At 38.7% G+C, this 27,685-nt stretch overlaps 3 protein-coding genes across 6 annotated transcripts in view; 2 read left to right on the top strand and 1 right to left on the bottom strand.

Annotated features, from left to right (window-relative positions):
- The window catches only part of dlgap1b (discs, large (Drosophila) homolog-associated protein 1b), a 260,605-nt gene that overhangs the window by 121,485 nt on the left and 111,435 nt on the right, over nucleotides 1–27,685 (bottom strand). The gene's annotated exons all lie outside the window — the stretch shown is intronic.
- LOC141759328 (uncharacterized) lies at nucleotides 2,138–6,163 on the top strand. The gene is made up of 8 exons (XM_074621315.1): nucleotides 2,138–2,160; nucleotides 2,340–2,454; nucleotides 2,535–2,679; nucleotides 2,986–3,099; nucleotides 3,219–3,363; nucleotides 5,345–5,493; nucleotides 5,616–5,749; nucleotides 5,863–6,163. Exons 2-8 carry the CDS (start codon nucleotides 2,349–2,351, stop codon nucleotides 6,009–6,011), a joined length of 942 nt encoding a protein of 313 aa, XP_074477416.1. The 5' UTR covers nucleotides 2,138–2,160; nucleotides 2,340–2,348; the 3' UTR covers nucleotides 6,012–6,163.
- Nucleotides 7,386–11,874, top strand: LOC141759629 (uncharacterized). Its single transcript, XM_074621845.1, has 7 exons — nucleotides 7,386–7,566; nucleotides 8,063–8,207; nucleotides 9,012–9,110; nucleotides 9,198–9,342; nucleotides 9,568–9,716; nucleotides 9,789–9,928; nucleotides 10,014–11,874. Exons 1-7 carry the CDS (start codon nucleotides 7,422–7,424, stop codon nucleotides 10,193–10,195), a joined length of 1,005 nt encoding a protein of 334 aa, XP_074477946.1. The 5' UTR covers nucleotides 7,386–7,421; the 3' UTR covers nucleotides 10,196–11,874.

Below are 27,685 nucleotides of genomic sequence, written 5' to 3'. Positions count from 1 at the left end.
TGTTTCCTGTGAAGACAGAATATATTTTGAAAAGACTGGGGATGAAATTGACACGTGCATCACATATTGCGGGACATTCGTAGGAAAAAGCACAACAAATGAGGGATAACTTTTTGAATAACTTTTTCCGTTGTATGAGGATATGTTGAAGTGAGTACATACCTGTATATGTGACTGCATTATTTGTGTGCAAGACTCCATAATCCAAGCTCTCCTAAGGAGCTCTGCATTAATTATTGCAGAGCGATAAATACGACACACCACAAGGTAACATCTGGTGCCGGGTGAGGGAACCAGCAGGGGAGGTTTCCTGGGTCGAGTGCTCCTTTAGAAAGGTTGAACCTCAGCTGGGCTGCCGTGTCATGGCCTGCCTGCCCACAACCTCAGTCCTCAGAAGCAGAATAATTGGATCATATGGATAATGGCACACAAAATACTTGTTTTTATGTCCTATTGGAGGTGGAAAAGGCCGACTGATTGAAGCAGACTGACTTCACACTAGTTCAAATAGCTTAAAAGCATGAGAGTTACACTAGTATTTTATGAATTATTATTTATTTATATATTTTATTTTATTTATTTCATTTACTTTGTTTTTGGCTCTTTTATGTGTATGGAGAATGTGTTCTGTGTTAAGGGTAAGTTGGAAAACAGGGTACATTTGTATTATGCTCCTTAATCCTTGATTGTTTGACCCTTTGGAAATCAATAAATATACTCTTTAAAAAACAAAACAAAAACAAAGTTATACTAGTAGGTGGTGGTGAACAAACAATCAGATCTTTTACTTAAGTAAAAATATAGACTGTATAATATACTCATATACTATATAAGTGGATGCAGTCACCGTGACGTTAACCACAGTTAGGTGGACTGCGGTTTTAAAGCCTCACGTCCGGCATTTTGGCTGTCACCATCTTGTTTTTTTGCAACCAGAAGTGACACAAGAGGGTGTAGTTACAACCGAATGCGGAATAAGACATTTTTAGGCGATCAAAATGTTAATATTAACTTTCATGAACTGAAAACACACTGTGAAAGTTGTAAGACAAAAACACTGACAACTCCCAGACCGGACAACACCGTGGTAGCGACCTGTCAATCACAAGGTAGCCACGCCCTAAAGCATCCCCTGCTTTATGGTCTATTTGACTCTAAATGGGACCATAATTTACTAAATGAACATCATGCTGTATTGAATAAGACTTGAAAACTAGTGATTGAGACCATAAACTCATGTTTACAATGTTTACTGAGGTAATAAATCAAGTGAGAAGTCACTTTTTCATAGACTTCTATACAATCTGACTTGTTTTTGCAACCTATTAGAAAGAATGCAAGTTTAAGACACTTCTACATTGGCTTCACTTTTCATAACTGGAGGTTGCCGCCTGAGTAAAAGTAGGAAATCACAGTGTAGAAGTACTCTGTTACAAGTAAAAGTCCGGCTATACTTGATTAAGTAAAAGTTGAATTCATTTATATGTAAATTAAAAGTACAGTGAGCTGATATCATACACTCTCATCACAAGACCCCACTGCCACACTATCATGCAATGGTGCCACTGTGTGGAAGAAAGCTGCACACACAAGAGCTGCAGTGGCTTTACGTAACGGCAACTGTATTACACATACACACACAGTCGTTCACTTCAGCTCTATCATGCAAACATTAAGGGTAAATAATAGTTCATTTAGAGCTTCAAAACACTGTCAATACCATAATTTAAGCAATGATTTCCAGGTCTGCTGGAGCCGTAACCTCATCAATCTTGATTTAATTTGAAGCTGCATTCATTAAACAATGACCATATTAAATTACATCAGTAAAATAGATTTGTAGAGAGTTGTAGCATGGTCGATATGAACTCTTGCTATCCTCACACTCAATCTATCAGCTCAAACTAGATGCCAGCAAGGAGGTCGACAGATGGTTACATCTATATTTCAGCACTTAGCTGATTTAGAAAATGTTTTGTTTTGTTCTGAAAATCTCACGCTCTTCAACTTATGTTGTGATTTTCCTTTCACACCCTGGTCTTTACCCTGCTGCTTTAAAACAGCAGGTTGTTTATGACAGGGAGAGATAACAGATGATCCATCTAGGGCAATAAAAAGAGATGACACAATATAGAGTATGTCAAGACAAGACAAGTTACAGTAAGCACTGTCATTTCCCATTTCACACCTTCAGATATTGGACTATATTTGCTGTAGGAGAGCTATAAAGACTGTGCATAAGCCGATATATGAAGAGGTGGGTTGTTGATTCAGATCTTTATATATTGAGAATATAAACACTGGGATTTCGTTGTTTTTTTGTGGACTTTTACCCTCAGACCATCACCATGGTGAGCCACAACCCAGCCCGCGCTGTGCTCATGCTTGTTGGATTTTTTGTCTTTTTAGTCTCAATTACGCTCAACTCTCTGTCAGGATTCGGTGCTAAATCAGGTGAATATTTGTCAGATAAATCAAATCAGCTGAAGGTTTCGTTAAGGCGTGAATAATAAACTGTACCTCTCTCGATACAGGTGTTTTCCTGCACAGCACAGAGGATGTAACAATCAAGTATACGACTCCCATAACTCCTGCTCCGTGGGCTCTGTTTGTCTGGGATTTCATTTATATTTGGGTTCTTGCCATGTTCATATACTTTTTAGTGGGACTCTGCAGAAGGTAGAGCAATTTTTCATATTTCCATGCATAATTTACAGGAGATTATAATGTTTAATAGCCGCATTACACGGCGTAAATGTGCCTGTTTCTTAATACTTTTATCTCATCCTGTTGTATTATTGCATGTAGCAAATCACTCCATAAAGTCCGGAGGCAATTTAGTCTTCCTCTGTGCGCTCATTCACATGTTGCAGATTGCTCTGACTTTATATGAAAGACTCTGATTATTTCCCCACTGGCACAATTTGTTTGTCGTGGTGTGTTTTTCTCTCCCAGATAAAACAATATTGTCCTTCCTCTTTGCAGGAGCGCTTATGACTGGATGTACACCACGCCAGCAGTGCTGCCCTATGGATTTCACGTCTCCCTCATCATCGATATTTGCTTGAACATTACATGGTTGTTTCTGTTTGACAGAGAGTAAGTGTGAGTTCAGGAAAAACATGATTAACAGCTGTATTTTCTGCTGTCGTTTCTGACAGTTTAAACATCTGCTTTTATGTGTGTGTGTGTGTGTGTGTGTGTGTGTGTGTGTATAGGTTGTTGCTGCCGGTGCTGATAATCTCAACACTCATGACGTTCACCGATTACATGATCCTATTTTTCTCCTGTCATGGACTGAAGATCTATGGAGCCTGGTTGAACAAATATCACAACATAGACCTCTGGCTCATCAGGATACTGGTAAAATCATATCAAAGGCATTTTTTCTGTTTATGGACTTTGAAATAGATATATATATATATATATTTATTTACATCTCCACTTGGCTTCAAAGGGAATAATGTGTTAAAAAAGGAGGAAGGAAGTCTTTGGTTTACAGACACTGTGATTAAAAAGCTTGTAAAAACAGTAATACATTCACACATTCAGCAAACAAAAGGTGCTCTTTGGAGTGAAGAGCTACACATTTGCAAAAATACATAAATCCAAGGTGGGTTTGAGTATAGCAAAGATTAAAAAGCCAGACTGTAACACCTACAAAGTACATGTTTTGGCAGTGGCCTTCAACAGGGCAGGGTTTTAACCTTTAGTACTTGAACATTTACTGCCTTTTATTTCCCTCCTGTTACATATGAGAACATCATTATATTCTGATTCTTACTGTATTGCCTTGGAAAACATAATCCATATTTGAAAGCATAAAAACTATCCATAATGTATCCTTATAAGCAACTTTCTTAGAAAGTTGTAAATAGCCCTGTGCGTTTCGACCAGGGACCAGGGACTAAATTAAGTCCTGGGGACATTTTACGAGTCTTTTTTACCCCCCTAAAAAAGGCCTTGGTCCAAGGGTAGTACGTTCTGAAGGTACCAGACCTTTCATAAACAGAGAAGTACTCTAGTATCGATTTAGGACGAAGGGGGAATATTTTTCTTTGTTTGATAACACTGCACAATTTAGGATTTGCCGTCGGCTTACCGACTCATAAAAAAAAAGAAAAAGAGAGAGAGAGAGATCGCTCTTAGTTCAATTTTCCTCCTCTGCATTTCATTCATTACATCCGACATGCATCAGTTAATATTGTCGTAGTGAGACGAAACGTTTATTTTTTCAACGTGTTTTTGAGATTAAACAGGCGGACACACTGAACTGCAGGCAGCAGAGTGTGTTTACTACTGTTAGCACTAGAAATCCTCGTCCCATGTCATGTTGCTTTCACATACATCAGCGGACTAATATGCCTAATCTCTGCAGGCGGAAACACAGACAACAGGGGGCTGGAGGAACCTTTAAGTTCCTTGAAAATTAGTTCCTGAACTAACTAAAACACTGAAAATTGTACGGCTGTCCTCAACCAAAGAAATTCTTAGTGGACTAACACTCGACACACGGCTAATCGATTAGTTGATTTAATCGACAGATCTGTGAAACAGTTTCTCCACAAAAACAAAATCTCACAAAAGCACCACTTTAGAAATTAGTCATTCAACATGAAAAAAGCATAAAAAACGACTAATAGACTAAAAAAATCCAATGACCAATTAGTCCACTAACAGGTGGCAGCCCTAGAAAATTGTGCATCTCCAAATTTGTTGAATTCGAATTTTTTAGTATAACTGAAGGATTAGATATTCCTTTACGGGTTGAGAAAAGTCTCCTGCTTCTTAAACTAAATAAGATATTTAAAAACTCATGGGAGCCTTTATGCTAAGATAAGATAAGCAGCTGCTAGCTGTAGCTTTTTAATGTACAGACATAAAAGTGGTAACGATTCTCTGCAAAAAAAAAAAGCGAATAAGCGTTTTTCTGAAAATGTCAAATTCCTTTAGAGTGACATTTTACCATGCAGTCAGTAGCATTTGTTAAATCCCACTGCACACTGCTGACACACTATAAGGTTAAAGAAGCCAGCCACTGCTCCATCACCCATATCTAAAGAGGGAATTCTCGGCCAAACTGCCCAGTCCGACTGGCTGAGCAAAGTCTGTGCACAAGGCGACTGTGGTCTGAGATTAGGAGGTTAGAAGCAGCCGAGTCAGGCCCGTAGCAAAAAACCCTGAGATTGGTTTCCACTCGCTCTTTGCTTTGCACTTGACATTAAAGAAGAGGTAGATAAGGTCACGTGACAGACCAGCATCCTGTTCAGTAAACTGTTAGGATTAGGATATTGGTCATAGCTTTACATGCTTTTTGAAGTCTTCTTTCATTGTGTTGAATCAGGTGCTAAATGGAATAGCGGTATATGCAACATGGGGGACTCTCTCCACTCTACTCAACCTGACGATATACTTGCAGTATCAGACAGAAACCTCTAGATGTGACTGTGCAATGCTGTCGCTGCTGCTGCTTCTGATGGAGCTGTTAGCCTGGTAAGTCTGTACCCCACGCTGCTTTCTGTCATTAAGCCGTCGCTGTTTTTCCTCTCCCGAGAGAAGATACATGAGCAAAAGGAAGCCAAATCTTTTGTTTTTGTGTCTCTCTTTGCTCCCAGGTTCTTGTTAGAGAATTTCTACCTTGATGACCATGTGCGTTATATTGTGACCATCTATCCCATTGTTATCGTGTGGTTGACAGGCACCCTGAGCAATTCTGGCTCTCCTGGAAGTCACATTTACATCTTTGCAGGTTTGACACTGAGGGATATTAACACTACACACCTTCTTATATACTTTTGTTGCATTTCTCTGTACACTGTTCATTGATTAATGTAGATATCTAATCTCCTCTTCCCTCTTCAGCTTCGATCCTGGCTATTTCCTGCGTCATGTTCGTGGCACGCATCGCCCTGGTCACATGGAAGCATCACAAACGGCCGCTTTACAGTCCCAGTGGACCCAGTATGTCACCAGTGGAAATAGCCTTGAGACAAAGAACACTCTTTTTATGAATAGTAGCTTAGAATGTAAATACTATAATTCATGTGTTAATACTGAAAAAAACATGAAAACCAAAACACTTGTACATTACACCTCTCATAAAAAACAAATCTGCAGCTTCTTTAACAAAATAAAATACAAAAAATGGAAGGAAAAAGGAAGTCATTCATGTTTTATTAAGAATTTTTGAAGGATTTTTTTTAAATAATAATGTTTTTTACGGAAAAAAAGAAATAACATTACACTGATCAAATGGTGGGTTCATAAGAATGCTAAGAAAGGGGATTAATTTAAGCAGTCAGATAATAGAATACATGTTGTGAGGCACAGGGATATCAAAACTGTAATAAACAGTAAAGTAACAGTAACAGTAAAGCCAAATAATGGTATAAGACAGTATATTCCAAAGTAAAAAGTCAAGTTGTTTGGTTTAGAAAATGTCAGAAAATGCCCAAGATGACGTCCTCAAATGTCTTGTTTTGTCCACAAATCAAAGATATACAGTTTACTGTCATAGAGGAGTAAAGAAACCAGAAAATATTCACATTTAAGAAGCTGGAATCAGAGAATTTTTACCCTTTTTTCTTAAAAAAAATACTCAAATCGATTATCAAAATAGTTGGCGAATAATCGATTAATCATTGCAGCTCTAGATTTATTTAAAAGGAGTCGACGTTTCGGTCACAAGGATCTTTCACAAGACATGACCTCGGAAGAAGTATATTCCAACATGGAAATAAGATTACAAAAACATTTACGTTTTTACACTTCAGATTAAACAAACAACATATAACGAGTTAGAGAAGATTTTATCGCCCGGCTCTACTTTGGCTGCAAAAGAAAAATGCTTCCGAAATAAACAACCTATTCAAGGCTGAAACTCAAAAAAAAATTTTTTTTATAACCAATCAATTGGTTAGTGAATAAAATGTCAAACAAAATGTGTGAATAACATAACACAATTTTTTCAGACCACAAGGTCACATCTTCAAACTGTTTACTTTTTCTCAACCCAAGGTACAACAAGTTTATAGTAAAAGTACAAAGAAAAGCAGCAAATCCTCACACTTGAGAAGCTGGCATCTTTGCTTCATAAATGACTTCAATTAATCACTTATCAGAATTGTTTTTTAATCGTTTTTATGTTAATCGACTCAATAAATCGCCTAATCCTTTCAGCACAAACGTATCCCTGTGATAAGTATCTCTGGTACTGAGTGAAAACTGTTATGCACACATGTATCAACTGAGGCGTCCTAATGTAAGCACCTGATGCACGCTGACCAATTACAGAGCACTGCGAGTGTAATCAAAGAGATACCATAAAATTGAACAGGACATGCAGCGATCCAAAGTCCAAAATATTACATTGCGGTGACAAATATTGTGCCTTACAGTCTCCTGAGCTGCAGTCAGACATTATGGAGAGGTCCGAGATGTCTCGGCTCTCAGTGAAATACAGTAACCATGTAGTGATACATGCTGGGAGTGTCATCCTGGCTGTCGTCGCTCAGGTGATCTCATCCATCTTCTGTAGCCTGGCAAAGGACAGCAGCGTGCCCAACGGTGAGTGACACCACTGAATATTTCAATCATTTAATCATGCCAGAAGATCGTATTCAGAGCTTTACAATGTGGGAATTGTTGTTTTGTAATATGATAGTAAATGTGTTGTCTTGTGTCATATGATATTATGTGTCTGTTTTCAATCTGATGATGTTAAAGTTTGTAGGGGCTTGAAGCTAGCATGTTTACTTCTTACCTAAAGACCTTTGCCCTGACAGTCATGTCATGTCATTTCTGCAAGCTATTGACCTGGATGGAGGCCAATGAGACCAACTAGAACACACACACACACACACACACACACACACACACACACACACACATCACAATCTAGACTGACAGTCTGAAATATAAAATGTGATGTGTTTTGTTTTACAGTGCTTTTAGGAGAGTGATCCTATTAATGCCCCAGCTACAATGTGTCACTGTCTGGACATTTCTAATATATTTGAACCAAGCATCAGTGATTTTGTATTATTTTTTTCTTGGCCCTCAGCTCTGTTTCAGACCTCATCCAGGAATGTGTCTGAGACCTTCCCCCTGGAGGTGACTATGGACTGGTGGTCTGACACTTACTGGATTATGGTTGACTTGTGGTCTAAGGCTTGGCTTTTGTATGCAGTGGTCAGCCTGTTTAAAAGGTAGCATGAGTGGTGTCTTTAAAGCTTTATACAATGCCAGAATAAAGTGAGGTTTACCAGAACTTCTATTATAATCCTTAAATGTGCTAAATACATGAATGGGAGCATTTCTATTGCCTCTGCACGGCTCACAACATGGGCGACAGCTGACGGTGAAAACAACAGCAACACAGCAGACAGAGCTAACAGTGTTAGCCTGGGGGCGACCGGAGGGTGGGTGCTATGCTTCCACGACGGCGCCGTCGGGTCGGGACGGCGTTATCAGCTGTAACCGCCGAATGAGCACAGTGCAGAGCTAGCCAGTGGGGCACGCTCACATACACGAACATACACTAAAAGCAGGTGCAGCCGGTCTGGCTATGTCAACAAAGTACAGAGAAGCTTGGATTACAACACACAGACTTCATTCTCTGCTCAGGTAGATTTAGGTTTACAGTGCAACCAAACAAACTCATGTTGTACATATGCATATAGGCTATTAAAGGCAGGAACAGCAGACTCCACCGCTAACGATGAAAACTACTATAGACCTTTTCAAATTTGACAACATAAACATTCTAATGGGCCCGGCAGTAGTATTGCTTACTATTATTTTCATACTAAGGTTACGGACATACTAAAATATCTCACATTTGCAATGTTTGCAACTGTGAAACGGTCTATAGAAATATAATTACGGAATGTAAATACACTGAATGGCTATTGCTGACTGTAAATAGAATCAACAATGGGGTTTGATTTAATGTAAATCTCAAGGATTATAATTTATATTATGTGATCAGACTGTTATTATTTCATCTGCAGAAATGTCCTTGGTCCGGAGATCCACCCCCCACTATTTTATCTGATGTGGACCTTGCTTAACATTGCAAGGATGTGCAGCATGCCTCTGTGGTACAGACAGTAAGTAGCACCGATGCTCTTATACTGCAGCACACAAAGAATTAATGTGTGCACACAAGCAATCACAGCTGCTGTTGCTTTCTACAGCGATATACTTGGAGCCGTCATACTCGGGTGGATTCTGCCAGTCCTCAGCTTCTACATGCTCTACATGTCCCACTCTAACCTCAACAAGCACAAAGCCTGGCTCGCCATTAACAACCCTAGCGTGATCTCGTGGACACGCTACCTGGTGAGACCACTCAATTACCAAAGATCATTGTAGCAACATTTTATATGTATTCTGTAATAAACCTGCAATGATTAATCGTCAACTATTTTGAGTCATTTAAAAAAAAAAAAAAAAAAAATTATCTGATTCCAGCTTCTTAAATGTGAATATTTTCTGGTTTCTTTACTAAATTGAACATGTCACCATCATGAGTTGTGTCCATAAATGCTTTATCATTTGATGCAGACCCAGAACGGCTTGACGGTGTTCGCCTGGTGGACTCTCTTGAACGCCGTGGTGGGTCTTGGCGTCGTGCTCAAGTACAAAGCTGGTGTGCCGGACCCACTGATCAGCACCATTGTCCTCACCATAGTCTTCTTGTTCATTATAATCTGGTAAGGACAAGAGATTAAAGGAATGTCTCATTTTGCCTTTTGCTTATTAATAAATGGCTGAAAATGTTGCAGGTTCATCCTACAGATCTTCCTGTTAACCAAGTACATGCGCTACACATTCAGCGCCTACGCCATTCTCGTTCTGGGCCTGGGCGCGATGTTCACCAGAAGTTATCGTGTCCACGACCTCGCTGCAAACACAGTCTATTGTGGTAAGACGTCACCTCAGAGTGCAGATGTTGAATCAAATGTGTCTATTTTATTGTGAAAGTTGACTTTGTCCTCTCTTATCTTTAGGGTTCCTTATGCTCCTGATAACCATCATGAGCTTGATCCATCTGATCTCTGCATGTTTGCACGCGGATAAGTCGAACAAACCTGTCGCCACGGAGCCCAATGGGACATTTGAGGGCTTTGAGACAGTCTGGCACACAAACCTCAGGAGTGACGATGTCAAGAAAGACATCTGCAAAATCTGAGTTCATGTAATAAAAGAAAACAATTAAATAAATCAACTTATGTGCACTTGACATTAATCACCAAGAGGGGGCAGCATATACTCACTTCACACTGAGAATGTGATATGGCAAACGCAGCTCTGTTGTACCAGAAGATGGCACAGTGGCTCAAGCTTTTATAGGGATTATTTCTATATTGAGCACATGAGTCAAAACTAAATTTCATTGATTAAAAAAAATCCAAATAAAAAGAATACTATCCAGTGTGGTTCATACTATTTTTTGTGTTTTTGAGGCCTAAATTGATCTCTGTCTTTGTTCAAAAATGAATGCACACTTTAACTTTTAATATAAGCTGCACCAGGGTTATAAAACCATAATAGCTTTGTTTTTTTTTACTCATAATCATAATTAACAACCATCAAAGTTCATTAAAAACCCTCTCTGCGTCCCTCTCTGCGTCCCTCACTGTGTCCGTGACGTGATACAGCAGCAGAGATAATCACACATGCTCAAGTTTATAAGTGCCCTCTTTCTTGATGCGGCTTTAAAAGAACGGAATATCAAACATGCCCGATGGCTGCGAGCACGACCTTTGATGAGGATGCGGCGCTGAATAGAGCCCAACATCTGATGAAAGCAGCAGAGAAAAAAAAAAGAAAAGGACAATAGGGATACAATGAATGTGTCTACGGATGGACATGCTGACCGCACAGCCGAGCAAATTGGTCTGCATCTACGGCATGGTTTTGTTCACTGGGACAAATACAGAAATTGAATGCAACAGGGTTTTTTTCCCCTTATTTCCATATAATCACATTGGTCCAGTAGGATCATTAATTGATTAATTTATAACAAACTATATAAACCATAATGTTGCTTTCCCCCTGCTGTCAGTGAAGTGTTATTTTGGTGTTTACAGACAGACATTAGATTGCCAAAGTGCCTTCTGCTGTGGGTTTGATGTCTGTGACCCGGGTCATAAACTCACATTGGCAATTTATTCGACTGCCTCATTTAGGGAAAATCCTGCAGAACGTTATTATCTCCGGCTTCATAATGCAGAACTGATTCGCTTTCAGGGTCGTCGCTGAAAAGAGGCCTCGTGTGAGCACACAGGAGTGGAAAATCACTAATTACAAATCAGATCACTGTAATTTAGTTTTGTGTATATTTTTGAGCAAATAATTCTGCTTCCAGAAACATTCATTTTGATGGAATAGTACACTCGTTTGGAATTGAAGAGCTGCCTGCGTGATCATATTGCGGTTCAATAAGGAGGATTTCCCATTCAAGTTTGATTAAAACCTCTTTTTACACCTTAAGGAAATTTGTTGGAAAGTTTTAAGTTAAGGTGAAGCGATAAACTGATCAATTGATTGGTTTTAGAAGTAAATATTTTCTGGTTTTCTTGGTCTTGAATGGTTTTGGACTGTCTTTTTGGAAAGTATTTGAGAAATCTTGATTAACAGTATCTTGATAAATTGTTGATTCATCTTTTGAGTAATTTTTAAGCCCAAATAGCAAAAATTACAGGTTCCAGCATTTTAAATGTGAATATTCTTTTGATTTCTTGGTCTTTTATTATAGTAAACTTGGGGTTTGGACTGTATTTTGGACAGTATTTTGATATTAATTAAACCATTTATGTAAATATTAAGCAAAGATAGCAAAAAAATGACTGGTTCCAGCTTCTCAAATGTGAATATTTCCTGTTTTTCGTGGTCTTTAATGATAGTAAACTGAATATTTTTGTGGTTTGGACTGTATTTTCATAATTGATTAACTATTTAAGTAATTTTTAAGCAAAAAAATAAATAAAATCCACTGGTTCCAGCTTTTCAAATGTGAATATTTTCTGGTTTTCTTGGTCATCTATGAGAGCAAACTGACTGGTTTTACAGTATTTTGATAATTGATTAATCTTTTAAGTATTTTTTAAGAACAAATAGAAAAAAATTCACTGGTTCCAGCATTTTAAATGTGAATATTTTCTCATTTTATTGGTCTTCTACTATAGTAAACTGAATATGTTTGGGTTATGGACTGTATTTTGATAACAAATTAACCGTTTATGTCATTTTTAAGCAAACACGGCAAAAGTGAACTGGTTCTAGCTTTTCAAATGTGAATATTTTCTGGTTTCCTTGGTCTGTTATTATAGTATAAACTGATTATTTGGGGGTTTTGAACTATTTTCCGGACAAAACATGACATTTTAAAATGTCACCCCTGGGCTCTGGGAAATTATGACACTTTTTTTTTCTTTTTTTTGCCATTTCCTGGCATTTCATTGAACAAGTGATTAACCAATTAATCAAGAACATAATCGTTAGTTGCAGCAACTAGAAAGTATGGTCATCACTTTGGAAAGTGTTACTGTATTAAAAGGGGAGAGGGATGAATTGGGAGCGTGCCCTCATACTCAGATTAATACAGTGAAGCGGCTACATTGGTCCTTTGTGGTAATAACTGTTATTCAGATTAAACTTCAACAGATTTTTTTCTGAACTTCCAGGAGTAAGCAACTTCTAGTATTTCCACCCCTAACAACATGATGCATCAGCTTATCGGATTTAAAATGGCTTCATACCACGTTGGCTCAGTATTATTACAATGCAGCAGTGAAAGATTCTCCTGCAAGAGCAGAAAATTAGATTCCACCCCGTACCATTTACCACCCAGTATCAGATTAAATCCAATTTCCTTTAGAACTTAAGCTATTCCCTGCCTGGCAAAACAAACAGTTCCATTTTTATAAATACCTACAACTGTTCAAAGTAATTTAAAGATGTCAGGTGATAGTGTGTGCTAAAGGTGGCTCCAAAGTCCATTAAATTGCTTCAGGGATGTGACTCCTGCACTGTGGTGTTATCACATTTTTCCTCCTGAGTACTGAGGCCAAATCCTCCCTGGAGTAAAACACTGGGGGGGAGAAGGCAGACGAGAAAGAAGAGACGGAGGTGTTTTACTGTCTGGCGGGTTTGTAATTGTTTCTATACTCTCCAAAGACCTTCTGCTCCATAAGAGAAATAACCTAGATATGCAAATGTGCATTCCCAATTAATTTAATTCATATAATTATGCAGAGAAAAGAGATTGGGTTGAGAGAAAGAAGTCTTACCTTGTGCCAAGTTGTCCTCCCACTCAACCCCCTTCACTCTGCAGTACAGCTAAATTAGAATATTGAAGCATGCTCGGCTACACAGATGAGCATCAATTATCTCTGACATTTTTGTGAGTGGTCTTAAGCCTTTTGGAATCAACAAACAGTGAGTTGGTGGAAGTAATCAATACAAGAAGGTTTAAATATAGTCACTAAATGCATAAACATGACCTCACGACCCCATTTTCAGCGCTCTAATTTAAAATACAGCTTAATGCTGGCCTTTATGTTTGACCAAATTTCACCGTATGAAATTTGGTAATGTTTGAAGTCTCCCTGAGCACATTTATGCTTCATCAGCTGCACTCAATTAGAGTTTAATTAAAAGCTCTTAAAAAAACATATTGATTTAAACTGACTGAACAAGTGTTTGTTCTGAACAGCTACTCAAAACAAATTATTTGTGATCAGAATCAATGATTCTTTATTTTCTTTGGTTCACTCTATTACATTTTCAGATAAGATAATATCAAAATATCTTTCAAGAGTACCAGTCTGCAGGATTTATATGTAAAATGACAAAAAGGGAAATTGTAATAATTCAGGCTTTTCTCATACACCGTTCGTATAAAATCTACAAAATGAATTTGTATGTAATCCACCTAATTTGAAGTATAAAGAGTGGTGAACAAGGTTGGGGTGGATGGGTGGGTCAAAAGACACCACACTTTCGCCCAGGAGACCAGTGTTGGTGTCCGGTGTGAAGCCAGAAGTCAAGATGGATTTATTTGACACGGAACGCAACTTCCGATGCGGCGTGATTTAACCACGATTTTTCCTAAACCTAACTAAGTAGTTTTGTTGCCTAAACCAAGTTGTTTCCTGTAACGACCGAAGACTGGAGCGGAAATTGACGCTGGACGTTCGTAGGAAAACGCATTCAAAATGAGGAATAACTTTTCGTAAGCTATCATACGAACCGTTGTACGAGTATACATTGAATAATTTGCTTTATTAAAATATCAAAACTTTGAAAATCTGAACTGCCACCAGAAACATTGAACATTGTAACCATCTTCAGTTTATATGACTTTTTGTTTTTCTTTATTAAAGTAATAGATTATCTTAATCCACTCACTCAGGAGAGTTTCATTCTTAAAGGTGCTAAATGCGAGATTGGGAGCTTTTCTATTGCCTCCGCACAGCTTTCCCGAGCCAATGGCTCGTAGCTAACGGTGCTAGTGAAAAAAAACGGCAAAAGTGCTGACAGAGCTAATAGTTTTAACCTGGGGTGGGGAGAACTAGAGGGGGGGCGCTACGCTTCCGCGACAACGCCGTCAGTTGTATGAGTGCAGTGCAAAGCGGCGGCCATGAGCTAGCCAGTGGGGCACGCTCACATGCACAAACATGCACTAAAAGGCACGCGTGGCCGGCCCGGCTATGTCAACAAAGCACAGAGAAGCTCTGATTACAACACACACAGAGGGAGAGCTGCTCAGGTAGACCTTACTCCTTTATACCTTTACACAGAAAATAGTTTTTAGTTGCCATATTAATGCTCTGGATATCATATAGAGCACCTTTAAACAAACTATTCACAAAAATGTGTGCATTAATAACAAAAAATATCTACGCAAAGCATAAAAAAGAGATTTCAAACATTGTTGAAATGGTGTTTTATGACTTATTAAGTAACTTTAAGCAGGTCAAGCTTTAGTTGTAAATAATCCAACTGTTTTTTTTATAATCTGTTATGTATAATTTAGGTAATACATTGGCTAATTTCTCAGTAGTACTATGGTTTCAGGCATCTGACAACTTTCATTACAGTAAGTAGGCCCCACAGTATAAATAAACTACGACTATGATGAACGAGTTTTGAATAAATGCATTTATTGGTATTCAGTAAGTGTCCAACATGGTGTATGCATTTCATAACAGCTGATAGGGCAACAACAACATGAACAAGGTTGACATACTGGTTTTCGCTGGAAGCAAACAAACTCCAACAATCCTCGATATTACAACTGTGGCACAGTGATGCCAATTAGCTCGGTGAGACAATTAGAATATATGTAAATGCTTTGAATTAATTAATCCCAGGACACTGTTACACTAATTAGCTGGTAATCCCTGACTCCTATTGCTCCATATTTAAGACAAACCCACTCGGTCCAGATTTGGGGACAGCAGACACCAAAGAGTGAAATCTGTAGGAATAATTATCATCTTAAATTGATGATTTTTTAAAACTAGATCTGGCTAATTAGTGGTGGTGCTTTTCTGTCAGTGCAGATGAGCATTGATGTAGTCTTCTAGGACGCAAGGCAAACCAACAAGGAACTTGTTGATGTTAATCAAAAGATATAGACTTTCATTTACAGTTGTAATTAAGGGAGTAATAATTATAGAGAACACGGTTCTCTAGAGATCTGTAAATAACTTTAAAAAGACAGAACTATAATTCAGTGTGTCATGTTTAGAGCAGAACAGCTGATGATTGATCAAAACTGCACATCTGTGATTTCTGGATAAACCTCTTTACTTACTTATATTACTGGATAGTTCTTAGACTACACTTATTTATGTTAATTTGACTGGTTCACTCATTCTTTCCTGCATTTAATGTGCCTTGTGTGCACTAAGTTTGCCAATCCCGTATTGTATAACTGTCACGCAATGTGTCAACACAAATTAACAAAGCCTGTTCCCTTTTACTGCCATTGTACACGGTGAACAAAGTCATTCTGACTCTGAAATGTAAGATTGGGAAAAGAACACCGAGAGGTTTATGAGGGGCATGTCAACAAGATGCATAAACCAAAGTGCCTGCAGATAAAAACACTGAAGATGGCTTGTGCTTGACATGCTGTGAAATACAATAACAAAAAGAGAGTTTTGAGAGTGCAGTCTAGTTTCATACTTGGTTCTGAAATATTGAAATCATGTCAAAGTACAAGGACTCTTCATGCACAACACAAACAAGTGTTTTCACTTATTTGTGCGTGACTGCTATAACACACAAACGGAAAATTGCTGATAACGTGGAAGCTGCCATGATGATTGAATGCCAATAGGAAAGATAATCTTCACTGCTTCTGTAACTGATATCATATTTGTCTGGTACTAAGTAAAGAAGTCTATGACCAAAGTTATAGAGTCTGGCAACTGCACAGTGATGCCAAGCCAAGAAATAGTCCAGCAAATAACCTCCCATAAAGTCACAGTTTGACATTTTTACACAGACAAATTAAACAAATGAGATATAATGTGGTAATCAGGCGGCAATCTCCAGTTCTGAAAAGTGATGCCAATGCTGAAGTGCCTTAAACTTGCATTCTTTCTAACAGCCAGCAGGGGGCGACTCCTCTGGTAGCAAGAAGAAGTCTGATTGTATAGAAGTATATGAGAAAATAAGCCTACTTCTCACTTAATTTATTACCTCAGTAAACATTGTAAACATGAGTTTATGGTCTCAATCGCTAGTTTCAAGTCTTCTTCAATACAGCATGATGTTCATGTAGTAAATTATGGTCCCATTCAGAGTCAAATAGACCATAAAGCAGGGTAATCTTTAAGGCGTGGCTACCTTGTGATTGACAGGTCGCTACCAGGGCGTTGTCCGGTCTGGGAGTTGTCCGTGTTTTTGTCTTACAACTTTAACCCTTTCATAGTGTGTTGTCAGTTCATGAACATTAATTGTAACATTTTGGTCGCCTAAAAATGTTGTATTCAGCGTTCAGTTGTACTTAGCTTCACCCTTCGTGTCACTTCTGGTTGCAAGGAACCAAGATGGCCGAACTCGAGGCTTCAAATCTGCAGTCCACAAAACAATGGGTGATGTCAGGGTGACTACGTCCATTTCTTATATACAGTCTATGGTGGTAATTAGTGAGTTTAAGAGGTGCTAGTTGGCAGATTTTTTTCACTTTCTGGCAGAGCTATGCTAGCTGTTTCCAGTCTTTGTGTAATGCTAAGCTAACTATCTGATGGCTATATAGTAGCTTCATATTTAGCATACAGATATAAGAGTGGTATCAGTTTTCTCCTCTAACTCTCAGCAAGAAGGTGAATAATCTTAATTCTTAAAATGTCCAACTACTACTTTAACTGTAGATGGATGAATCTAAACCTCTCACATGTTACGAATATTAAAGTCACAAACCATATTGGAGCAGACTTTCTCTTCTAATGAAATGTTAGCTTGATAAACAGATGACCATCAGTACGTACTTAAAGTTGATTGTAGCAGCATAAACCAAAAAACAGCCACTCAGCGGTTCAGATGTATTACGATATAAAGAACAGTAAAGCATGCTGCCACATAAAGCCACCGCTTTGAGTTTAAATATTTATCAAATGCTTGGCTGAGAAATATTTTCTTGTGGAGAAAATGTGACTGTGACTTTCTATGCATTGCTGAGTTTCCATTAAGAAGCCATTCTTATGAGGCAATGGTTATCAAAATGGGCTGCGTGAGCAATACAATCATGTTTATATCCCTCAAGCCAATATATAATATTACCCTCAAGGCAATGACAATAACCTCCAGCTAAATCAGTGCCAATTTTATGTTGTAACTTTTCAAAATGAAACTTTATCTTGTATTTAACAACACAGGCCATTTTATTTATTGTTTACAAGGTTTCTAAATGGAAGATGGTTCTTAAAGTAAGAGTGCGCGAGTGAGTTTTTAGCACAGTATTAGCAAATACATGAAATGTCCCCACATGATGTCACTGCTAATAGCATGAGAACATGTAGCATCTTCAAGTGGTTTACAAAGCCTATCTTTAAAAAAGAACATAACATCTAAGAAATAATTTAGGAAACAGGACAGTGCGTTGAGATTGACATTCTCAGTCATACTTACAATATAATCAAAAATACAGAAAATGGAGTGAGAAAAACTTATTTTTGGTCTTCCCATGGCCTTCAGGAGACTCAAATGATGCTACTTCCTGTTGATAATGTGACCTGTGTAATGTGTCAGGGTAACAGGACAGAGTGACACGACGGCGACATTAATAAAATGTGTATTTTATCGAACAATGTCCGATGAGAACATGTATTTCATGTCTAAATTGGAAATAGAGTCACACAATAATACAAAACAAATAAGATTTCTGAAGGATTCTAATCATATTTCTTGGAGGAGTGTAGTAAGAGTGGGACCTGCTAAAATCCTATTTTTTCAGTGTTCTAGGTAGCTTTTATTAAGGTTTTACATGATGTATCTTCAAATTGCAATTAGGACAAAGAGCAGGACACTCTGCTTGATAATATAATGTATTATACTGTACAGGTACTTTTCATGCATATTTATTAGAGCTGTCAAAGTTAATGCGATAATTACGTGTTAACGCAAATTCATTTTAACGCCACTAATTTCTTTAACGCATTAACGCAACTTGCGATATTTGTCATTGTTTTGTGTTGTTAATTGATTCCCATAATAAATATATACATAAATTTTCTTCAAGCAGCATATTTGTCCACTCCCAGTGTATTAAATACTTGACAAATCTCCTTTTAAGGTACAGTTTGAACAAAAAATGTGTGATTCATTTGTGATTAATTGCGATTTACTATGGACAATCATGCGATTAATCGCGATTAAATATTTTAATCGACTGACAGCCCTAATCTTTTTTGATGTAAAGAGCTTCTTGCACAATCCCTTAACCAAATATTTCTTTAAATTATATATATATATATAAGTCATATATATAAAGTCATTAATGAATTCCCTGGCTTTTTGTCTCCTCTTTTTTGTTCTTTGAACTTCTTTATATGTTATTGTTGTTGTATGTATTTAACTTATCAATAAAGTTGGGAAAACAATTATGAGAATATTTCTGATTGAACTGAATTTTTCATTCCAACTATAAGTAAAATGCATTTCCGCTAAATGCTCAATATGTTTTTACATGTTAAAAATGTATTTAATTAATGTCAGGGGAAATATTTTTCTACAGCTGGAGGGAAGTGGAAGCTGTGTGTGAGTTAAGGAATATGGTAAATAGCACTTTGTATAAGCAAATGCTATTTTGAAATGGTGCTGCAAGCTGTCTCAGTATGTCGTGGTGTTTAATTTAAAATTCTATGTTATGTACAGTCAAATGAGGATAAAAATAAAGGATGAAACTATAGACATGTAGTCAAAATCTCAGCTCCAGTCTACAAGTCAGACTGAGGAAGAAGACACCTTCCTAGATTAGACGTGTCACTTCTGACTTCATATTAAGCTGACCAACAGGGCCAAGCAAGGATAGTTATACCCTCATTGTTTGGTGTCTAGCGAGGGATCAATTTCAAGTATCTGACTCACTGTACCCCAAAGGTCCAGGGTCTCTGATTGCGGCAAATTACAGATTAAAGGGCCCTTCATACTGTTACACAAGTGCTCCCGGCACACTGGCTGCTGTCTGAGATGACATGTGATTCACGGGGATGGGATGTGTGTGTGTGTGTGTGTGTGTGAGGGGCAGCAGGCTCTATCGCTTCCCTGCACTATTTTTATAACTGAGTGAGGTGAGAGGAGGATTGGGAGGAAAGTGGCCAAGGCACCAGACATGTGAAAATGAGGGGAAATCAACATGCCCTGACAGTAAACTGTACTCGCACGTGTCTCCATTGACGGACACAAAGATGATAAAACCTCATGGTGTAAATTCAAAGGGCTTCCCGGCTGCAGCAGAGCAATATTAGAGGAGTTATTGTAATTCTAAACCACACTACTTCCTCATTCTTGCACTTGGAAATGCTAATGTCATTTTAAAGAAATATGAAGCCTCAGCCTGTTTTACCTTGGCCGGTCCCTAGGAGCAGTAGATGGATGGCTCCTCTCACAGTTTCCTGGCACATGACCTTGAGTTCTTTATTAATTCCCTTATTTTTTTTAGGGCAATACCTTGGGCTATTCACCTAACAGATGAGTCAGGGGATCACTTCAGGCATAAGATCTGAAATTAGACAATTTACAGTCAAAAGGAGCTCATTAACTATTTCAATTAAAAATTCCTGTTGAAGAATAATTAAATTAAAATGATCAAATTAGCTTTTGTTTCATGTGTGAGCTACTCTTTTCAATTATTCAAAGGGTAGTAGTTATTTAAGGTATTTAATAAGAGGAGTCTGGTTAACATCAAATCATATCAGAACTGTTTTAACATAAAAAAATGGCATTAACTGAATCCATTCCACTCTGCCTGAACTCAATGCCAAGTAAGAAAGACGGCACTTTAAAGCAGAATAGATTATCATGCAGAATAATCCTACGGTGAAGTTGAGATGCTTTGAAAAGTGATTTACGCTAACTGGCATTTAACCACTTAGAATTAAAAGCCTTTATTCATGAAGATGATAAACTCATCTGGAACAATTAGATTCTCCCTGGAGAGCGTAAATTATGATCCGGGTTCATTTAAGGATACAAGACATGTGGATTCATGTGTTGACAGACGTCTTTAATGCCTCTCACTCGGGGAGTTAAGTGACCAAAAATTCACTATCATGCACTGACTCATTGTGTTTTGAAATGCATTGCACTCAATGTGTCATCTTTGGAAAGGTGTGAATAAAGAGGCCAGAACATCCCTCCCTGACTGATATGCAGTACATGTACTTATTCAATCTTACCTTTCAAAATATGAACATAAATTGACAGATATCAGTAGCAACCAGAAGGGGGGAAATTCATTTTAAAAGCATCTCTGGGTCAGATTCCCCCAGTCAGTTTTGCTTGTGCGAGGAGTCATAAATAAATAAGCTCAGGGAGAAAAAGTGCCGTGTACTGACAGTGATGTTGACAGCAACACATCATGTAGCTTTGCACTAACAATCTGACCATTCTTCTTATATTACTCTGAAAAGTGTCTTCGGAGGAAAGAAAAACATTCTGTGATTTACAGCAGCTTGAAATTCTTCTAACATAACAGGCCACTAACGTATTTCCAGTCTTGGCAAGTTCGCAGCACCACGCGGGGGTCAGAGCAATTTATCAAGATGATTGCTGTACTTCTTTAGGGCGTGGCTACCTTGTGATTGACAGGTCACTACCACGGCGTTGTCCGGGCTGGGAGTTGTCCGTGTTTTCGTCTTCCAACTTTAACCCTTTCACAGTGTGTTTTCAGTTCATGAAAGTCAATTGTGCTCTTGCTAGTTTCTGGAGATCACCGACTCTGCCTTTAAGAGAAAATGCTAAATTAAACAATTGAAATTTCTCCTTTAAGCTTCAGTAACAGTATATTTTTGGCATAATTGGGAAACAAATTCCATAATAACCTTTCAGCATATTGTAATTCAAGTGTTCTGAGAGAAAACTAACTGCACCAACTGAAACTTCTGCACCTCCGCATGGCTCTGTTTTTAGGCTTTAGAAAATCTAGCCCGTAACGGGAGACTTTGGCCAATCACAGGTCATTTCATTTAGAGAGCGTTCCTATTGGCTGTGCTCCAGCTGGTGGGCGGTGCTTAGTATTTCTCCAACTGATCTCAACATGGCTGCCGAGTCACAAACTTTCTCCTTTTACAGCTAAACAGTACACTACAAGATGTTTCTGAAAACATTTGAGGCCAGAAATAGGCATTAACAGAATATTGATTCATATTTGATCAGAGCTACCTAGTTTGACCGTTTGGTCGGCGTTTGCGAGTGATTGACAGCTGCTCAGAGACAGCAGCTGAACAGCAGACTCCAGATCAGCTCTGACTGGTTGTTTTCCTCCGGCCTGATGCCATTAGGAGCACCTGAGGACAGCGGAGGACACAGAGGGACATGATTTTTTTTTTTCAGATTACCTGTCCCATGCACTACTGTCAGGATATAGTGACCATTTTATAAAAATATATTTTTTTAATCATATTTGCCCCACTGCAGCTTTAAAAAATAAACAGCCATGCGTGGGGGGATGGAGGAACACGTTGTAATCCAATAAAACAACATCATTACACTGCAGCCTCTATGACCACGCATGCCAAAAACTTGCTGCAGTCTTTGGCATACACACTGTACCTGAGGTCATTGTCACTTTGAGTCAACCTTGACAGATATTTTTTTGAGCATATAGTACAAGTTGTGAGCATCATTCATATGCAGGAAATTCTGCTCCCTGATTACTCTGCTAACAGGCCATCAGAGAGGACCTCCACCGCTCCATCGGCACCATTTATTGAATCTCTCCTTCTTTTCCTTCATCTACTGGGCCGGTGCTGCTTGCCTCAGCACATCACAGCCTAACACCTTGCCTGTGTGAACCTACTCCTGCTTCGCTGACACACGCGCTGACGCTCTAATTAGGTGTGGGTGGTACAGAGCAAACGGATATCATTAACGGTCAGGGACATGAGAGTAGAGCTTAACGTTATCAAGCTTGTCGACAGAATTTGTGATAGTTTAGCCCTTTATCTTCTACGCCACATTTAGCCCGTCTAGGGCTGTCAATCGATTAAAATATTTAATGGCACTTAATCGCATGATTGTCCATAGTTAATCATGATTAATCGCAAATTGATCGCACATTTTTTGTCTGTTCAAAATACACCTTAAAGGGAGATTTGTCAAGTATTTAACACTTAACATGGGAGTGGGTAAATGTGCTTGCTTTATACAAATGTGTGTACATTTATTATTGGAAATCAATTAACAACACAAAACAATGACAAATATTGTCCAGAAACCCTCACAGGTACTGCATTTAACATAAAAAATATACTGAAATCATCACATAAAAACTCAAGCCCAAGAGGCAACAACAGCTGTCAGTGTGTCCATAGATCCCATTTTCACCCCTTTGAAAATGGCTGTGCCAGTTTTTCCTCGACAAAATTTAGTGCAAGTTTGGAGTGTTATTTAACCTCTTTCGCAAAAAGCTGGTATGACATGGTTGGTACCAATGGATTCCTTAGGTTTTCTAGTTTCATATGATACCAGTATCTTCACTCTAGCTCTTAACTTCTGAAAGATAAATTGCGTTGTGCATTAAATAAATTAGTGCCGTTAAGACAAATTTGCGTTAACGCGTTATTATCGCGTTGACAGCCCTAACCCCGTCACATTATTTATTGTTGTTTGGATAAAATCCCATTGAAAAAGTAAAAAAATAAAACATCTTACATATGCCCTTTCCTACTGCAGCAAACACTTGTAAAATGGCACATGAAATTAATAAATGTGACGGGGTGTGTGAACTCTCCTAAAGACCCAATAAATCATGACACTGCTCCAACATGGCAGTTTAGCTTTTAGCATGTACAACACGTTCCCATGTGACCTTGCAGGGATCATAGAGCAAACAGAGGGTGCACTAATATGAAATTCCAATGATTCTCTGTGCTTAACATTCAATCACTCATTGCACAATTACCGCGGGCTAGACGCAACGCTGAATTTATGTGGCAGGTTTACCTGCAAAGTCCTGGAGCCAAGACCACATCACATTTCTCTCTGTGGTCATTCTCCAGTTCAAGTTGTAGTTGCTGACAGTGTTGAATTCAGGTAGTAACAGGGAATAATTGATGACTGGCTATTTATGGGGATGAGAGCAGTCTGGTGGGACAAGGTCAGAGATGTGATTTACAGCAACGTGCTGAGGGAAAATGAGAATAAAAAGACCCCTTTGCAGCAGAGGAAGTGTGCATTTAGTACGAGTAAGGTGAGTCACAGCTGCTCCAAACAGGACACGGTGTGACACAGAGTTAATTGTTGAGCTTGATTAGTGCTCACACTTCCTCCTTTTTTTTTTTTTTTTTGGCAAAAACAAGACTACACTGCTATAAGCCCTTCTAGTGTTTTCATCTACTGCACTGTATTTTCATCACTTAACAGCTAAACAGCTGGAAGCACAAGTATGTCATCTGTTTTAATAGGGAACACTTTGCACTGACACTTTAAGTGGGTTGCATTAATGCCTTCATAGCCCTATAATTAGCAAGACACAGTTTCAATAAGCAGGTTATTCAGCAGCGACTGCACAAGCTAAGCTGATTTGATTTTGTGCATCAGCATCACCTGTACGAGGCAGTTAAGTTAAGGTGGGAGGAGGGATAGCGGGGATGCAGGGAAAGGGCCCTACAGCTACTCAAATGTTTCCCTTGAGCAGGGGATGATGTGATAAACGGCAAGTGCGCCTATACGTGTGTGCAGCTGCATATTTCACGGCTAGTTACCGAAGCACACTCGTCCTCTTTCAGTAGATGTTTCAAACAAATCCCATGGATTTGGAAGAAGTGAGTGTTAACACAAGTGACAATTAGCTAAACACTCATCGTACTTTCCAAGGTTGTGGAGTAAAGGAAGTGGAAGGTGTGCGGTGTGACATTCACACTGCAGTAGCAGCTGTGAAGCCGAGCACATGCAGCGTTTTAACATGGGACTTAATGCAGTTTGTGGTGCTGCGACGATGGTAATGAACAAGCGCCCCACGGCGCTGGCAATGGTCTGAAACTACAACTTTCATATGGGTTCTTCTCATTCATCATCAGTTACTTCAGGGATTCATAGTGTGTTTGTGATACTGAATAATCAGTTTATAGTCAGGGCATTGCTCTGGACTGCTGCTGTGTCATATTAGGATAGCTGGATGTTACCTTCAAAGTCACTGGTGGACTTGGAGGGAAAAAATGCTGCAAAAGTGTCCTCTGGCTGCCCCCGATGGTAACATGACGCATGAGAGAAAAAGTGATGCAGCTCAAAATAGAGAAAAAAACAGTGCTGTGTCCTCTAGTGTAGGGTGACCATATTTTCAAACCCCCAAACTGGGACTCTTAAGTGTACCGCACAATCATGCACGTGCACGTGTATGCGCATATGCACGCACCATAGGGCTTATTCATCTGGATGGGGGGCAAATTATCTCAGCACTTAGCACACCTACCGGGCGCAGCTTTCAGCACCATGGACAGCGCTTCAGGAGACAAAAAATTATGTTTTGTCTCCCAAAATCCAAACATAGTTTATTTGTATAATAACACGAGTAGACACAAAACACAAGGATTAAACACAAGGTGTTTGTCAGTGTGCACAAGCGGCTGCCGGCTAAATGGCTGACTGTGACGCATTCACTGACAGCTGTTGTATATTGCCATCTGGCCGTCTTAATATGATCTTTTATATCGGCATTTCAACTGCGCGTGACCGAAAATCTACTCTTGCAATGTTTGCAGAACGCAGCATTTTGGTTGCCGGGTATTTCACTAGCAGCTATACCTTGACTGTTCTGTCAGAAAGAGCATCATAGCAACAGCCTTGACAACAACACCTTGGTTGATTTACATGTATACAGACAAATAAGTGTTGAATTCAGATGCATGGGGCATTGTTTATGTTTTTATATTGGGTTAATGAGTTGGACAGAACATGATAAATATCTATGTAAGCGCTGAAAACAAGTATGATATTATTATTATTATTTTAATTGTGGTGAAAATTGGGACATTTTAGTGTTTTACAGACAATCCCGGGAAAATCGGGACGTCTGGTCACCGTACTCTAGGGTGCCATTTAGCGACTGTATGCAACACACCAGGCGTTCAACTAACTCCAATGTAAAACCAACTGCGGCAATAACCGACGGTCGGAGTGTTGTAGGGTTAATAGCGTGAGAGTCCAATAAGGGCAGGTCGGAGTGGTGGTGGATGGGTCAAACAAAAACAACACTTTCAACCAAGAGGCCGCTGTTTGTGGGCCGTGTGAAACTAAAAGTAACATTTTGGTCGCGTCAGTCATTAGTCATGTGACTCGTTAGTATCATCAGTCCTGCGATTCACGTGAGTCGCTAATCAGTGACGTTAACGTCAAACATGACCGTTTTCTAAACCTACCTAAGTGGTTGTGTTGCCTAAATCTAACTTCCTGTGAAAATTTATTTTGAAAGGACACTATGCATGTAACGAGCGTACATTGATACACCGTCCTTAACACGTCCAAAAGTAACACATGAGGGTTACCCCGTGTGTCGTCGCTGATGCTGAGGGGCACTGAGAATGTGTTGTCCAGTGGTGAAGACGCAATGCAGTGCCATATAGGCTTCCCTGCAGGCTAGAAAATTAGTAAGTTAACAATTATAATGTTAACACAAGTTTGGAACTGTTTCACCATAAATGCATCACAACTTTCTGCACTCTGGTACCTTTTCATTTTTTTTCTGCCCCTGCCCTTCAGACAGCCTGAGTCCGCCCCTGTACACATAACAGCCCGACATCATAGAGTCTGCCTCCCTTCTATCCACATCCTGGTCTTTATATAGCTACAGGTTTTTTGCTGGTGAAGGTAATTAACATTGAAAAGCAAGATAGTTTTGTTTTCAACATGAAACACCTTATAAACAGATTTGCTTAAACAGTCACATTGTTCTATTTTCTGAGTGTTATTGCAGGTCAGGGAGTAACCAGACTGATGATTTAATTAAATTAATAATCCTGGGAGGATTAGCTCAGGACAAAGGATGTGTCTCACTGGAAATTCAAAAATAAAGCCCAACTTGATTACAAGTTGTACATAGCAACACTCCTGCTATACTTTGCACAAAATGCGCATTAATCTGCAGGACATATATGGAAGTTTTTATTGTACTTTATTAGTTGTAATCCACAGAAGACATTACACAAATGTGTACCATGATCTGAAAATATTTCACTACCCACAAACGTATTTTTGTATTTGTGTTGGTACCAATCGGACACAATTCTGTAAACAAACAGGAGGAAAGTTGCAAATGTCACGTGGCCCACAAATGCACAGGAAGCGATTTGCAAATGCGCAAATATCATTCAACATGTAGAAATAGATGCACAAATATGTAGATATCACTTTACATCTAAACATTAAAGTACGTATTTACAGAGTAAGTGATGCGTATTTGCAAATTGCCCTGTATTTTTGTGAATGTGCACTTTACACAACACAAATACAAAAATACATGTTTGTGGGTAGTGAAATATTTGCAGATCATGTTACATATTTGTGAATTGTCTTCTGTGGATTACGACTATTATCTACAGATCTGCTGCGGTACCAATCGGCCAAATTCTGTAAACAAACGGGAGGAAAGTTACAAATGTCATGTGGTCCACAAATGCACAGGAAGCGATCTGCAAATGCGAAATAGATGCACAAATGTGTAGATATCACTTTACATGTAAACATTAAAATACGTATTTACAGAGTAAGTTATGCGTATTTGCAAATCGCCCTGTATTTTTGTGGATGTGACTTTACACAACACAAATACAAAAATAAATGTTTGTGGGTACACTGTAAAAAAAAGTGTAAAATACCGGAAATTTTTCGGCAGCAGAGGCGCCAGAAAATGTCTGTTAAAAAATGGAAAAATACTGTCTGTTAATTAACATAAATAAACTGTAAAAAAAAAAAAAACGTATCTTTATATAATTAGCCTTTATTA

This window comes from Sebastes fasciatus, chromosome 21, assembly GCF_043250625.1.
Source record: "Sebastes fasciatus isolate fSebFas1 chromosome 21, fSebFas1.pri, whole genome shotgun sequence".
NCBI classification, from domain to species: Eukaryota; Metazoa; Chordata; class Actinopteri; order Perciformes; family Sebastidae; genus Sebastes; species Sebastes fasciatus.
This window is presented reverse-complemented; position numbering and strand designations above follow the sequence as displayed.

Bases quoted from the DNA above. Each gene is read 5' to 3' on its own strand.
- LOC141759629 (XM_074621845.1), top strand. From the start codon at position 7,422: ATGGAGAGGTCCGAGATGTCTCGGCTCTCAGTGAAATACAGTAACCAT. The intron at 7,567-8,062 runs GTGAGTGACACC...CTTGGCCCTCAG, and splicing joins GGACAGCAGCGTGCCCAACG to CTCTGTTTCAGACCTCATCC. The intron at 8,208-9,011 runs GTAGCATGAGTG...TTTCATCTGCAG, and splicing joins GTGGTCAGCCTGTTTAAAAG to AAATGTCCTTGGTCCGGAGA.
- LOC141759328 (XM_074621315.1), top strand. From the start codon at position 2,349: ATGGTGAGCCACAACCCAGCCCGCGCTGTGCTCATGCTTGTTGGATTT. The intron at 2,680-2,985 runs GTAGAGCAATTT...TCCTCTTTGCAG, and splicing joins TTAGTGGGACTCTGCAGAAG to GAGCGCTTATGACTGGATGT. The intron at 3,100-3,218 runs GTAAGTGTGAGT...GTGTGTGTATAG, and splicing joins TTGTTTCTGTTTGACAGAGA to GTTGTTGCTGCCGGTGCTGA.